General features: G+C 37.7%; 1 protein-coding gene across 1 annotated transcript; it reads right to left on the reverse strand.

Moving 5' to 3' along the window:
- Nucleotides 1-670: 670 nt before the first annotated feature.
- LOC126689781 (protein PELPK1-like) lies at nucleotides 671-1,111 on the reverse strand. Its single transcript, XM_050384959.1, has one exon. It carries the CDS (start codon nucleotides 1,109-1,111, stop codon nucleotides 671-673), a length of 441 nt encoding a protein of 146 aa, XP_050240916.1.
- Nucleotides 1,112-1,317: the final 206 nt, after the last annotated feature.

A 1,317-nucleotide genomic window follows, 5' to 3' on the forward strand; every position in this document is an offset into this window, starting at 1 on the left:
TGTCTACAGTTCTATAAATGGTAGCCAGATAGGAAAGATTGCAGTTTAGTAATCAAAAACCAAAATCCTTTCGTCTAAAAAGTTTATGTTTCAATTATCTCACTTTAAATTGGACAAATAAAAGAATTTTCTATGTTTACTACAGGTGCACAATTGAACTAGAGAACTAATGTGGTACATTTGTCATGTTGTTTTCATGAGAATCAGAATCAGTATTAACATTATCTTCTCTGTCACCGTAATCATCTTCATATAGATAGACTAGCTTATATGCTTTACAGTAATAAATAAGAAATCATATCGTATGGACAAACATCCCAATGTTCATTTAAAAAAAAAAAAAAAAAAATCCCAATAATAATGCAAGTCATACTCAAATGGGTAAAAATTAACTATACATTAAATACAAACAAATACTATTACAATTATTAAAAAAAAAAGAAAAAAAAAGACAAACATCGCAATAATAATCCAAAGTCATACTGAAATGAGTAAAGAATAACTCTACAATGACAATACAAACAAATACTATTAGTGTCACTTATTAATAGGATATAGAGACAAGGCAGGCTCTAAGCCTCCAACACACTCGAGAAAAGCTTCAAGAAGCCCAGCAAACTAGGAGAAAGTGAACGGCCCAATGGACTGCCGTGCGTTAAGGACAACTAGATCAGTTTGATGGGGGTGGGGAGAAGAAAGGAATAGTTGGAATTGTGGTTGGAATGGTAGGGATTGATGGGATTGTTGTAGGGATGGTGGGCAATGGAGTGGCTGGCAGAGGAGGAAGAGTCACCTTAGGAAATGTTGGCAAAGTTGGATTTGGTAACGAGGGGATTTGGGTGCTTGGCAATGGTGGCAATGTGGTCCTTGGTAGAGTTGGTTGAGTTGGCAATGGAGTGCTAGGTAGTGGTGGCAATGTGGCTTGAGGCAGTGTTGGCACTGAGGGCAATGGAGGCAATGTTGGCAGAGATGGAATTTTAGGCAGCGTCAATGCTGGGGGTGGAGCTGCAGGCGTTTGCAAAAGTTGACGAGCTGCCAAGCTCATATTAATGTTAGACAAAGACACTGTTACAATTAAAGCCAACATGAAAACATGCTTGCAACTAGCCATTGTTTGATAGGATTAGAGAGACCTAGCTAGACTTTTCTGAATATATATAGGGAACTTCTGTTTCTGTTATGAGTTGAAAGCATAAAATTCTAATTGGCATTTATAGAGTGGAATGTTGAAGTGTTCCAAGTGTTTGATGAGATGTTGTTGGGGATGCATATGTGAGAAGCTTGGGTTAGTTCACCTTCTCAACAAGACTCGAAGCC

The sequence above is a fragment of the Quercus robur genome, chromosome 6 (assembly GCF_932294415.1).
Source record: "Quercus robur chromosome 6, dhQueRobu3.1, whole genome shotgun sequence".
Classification (NCBI taxonomy): Eukaryota; Viridiplantae; Streptophyta; class Magnoliopsida; order Fagales; family Fagaceae; genus Quercus; species Quercus robur.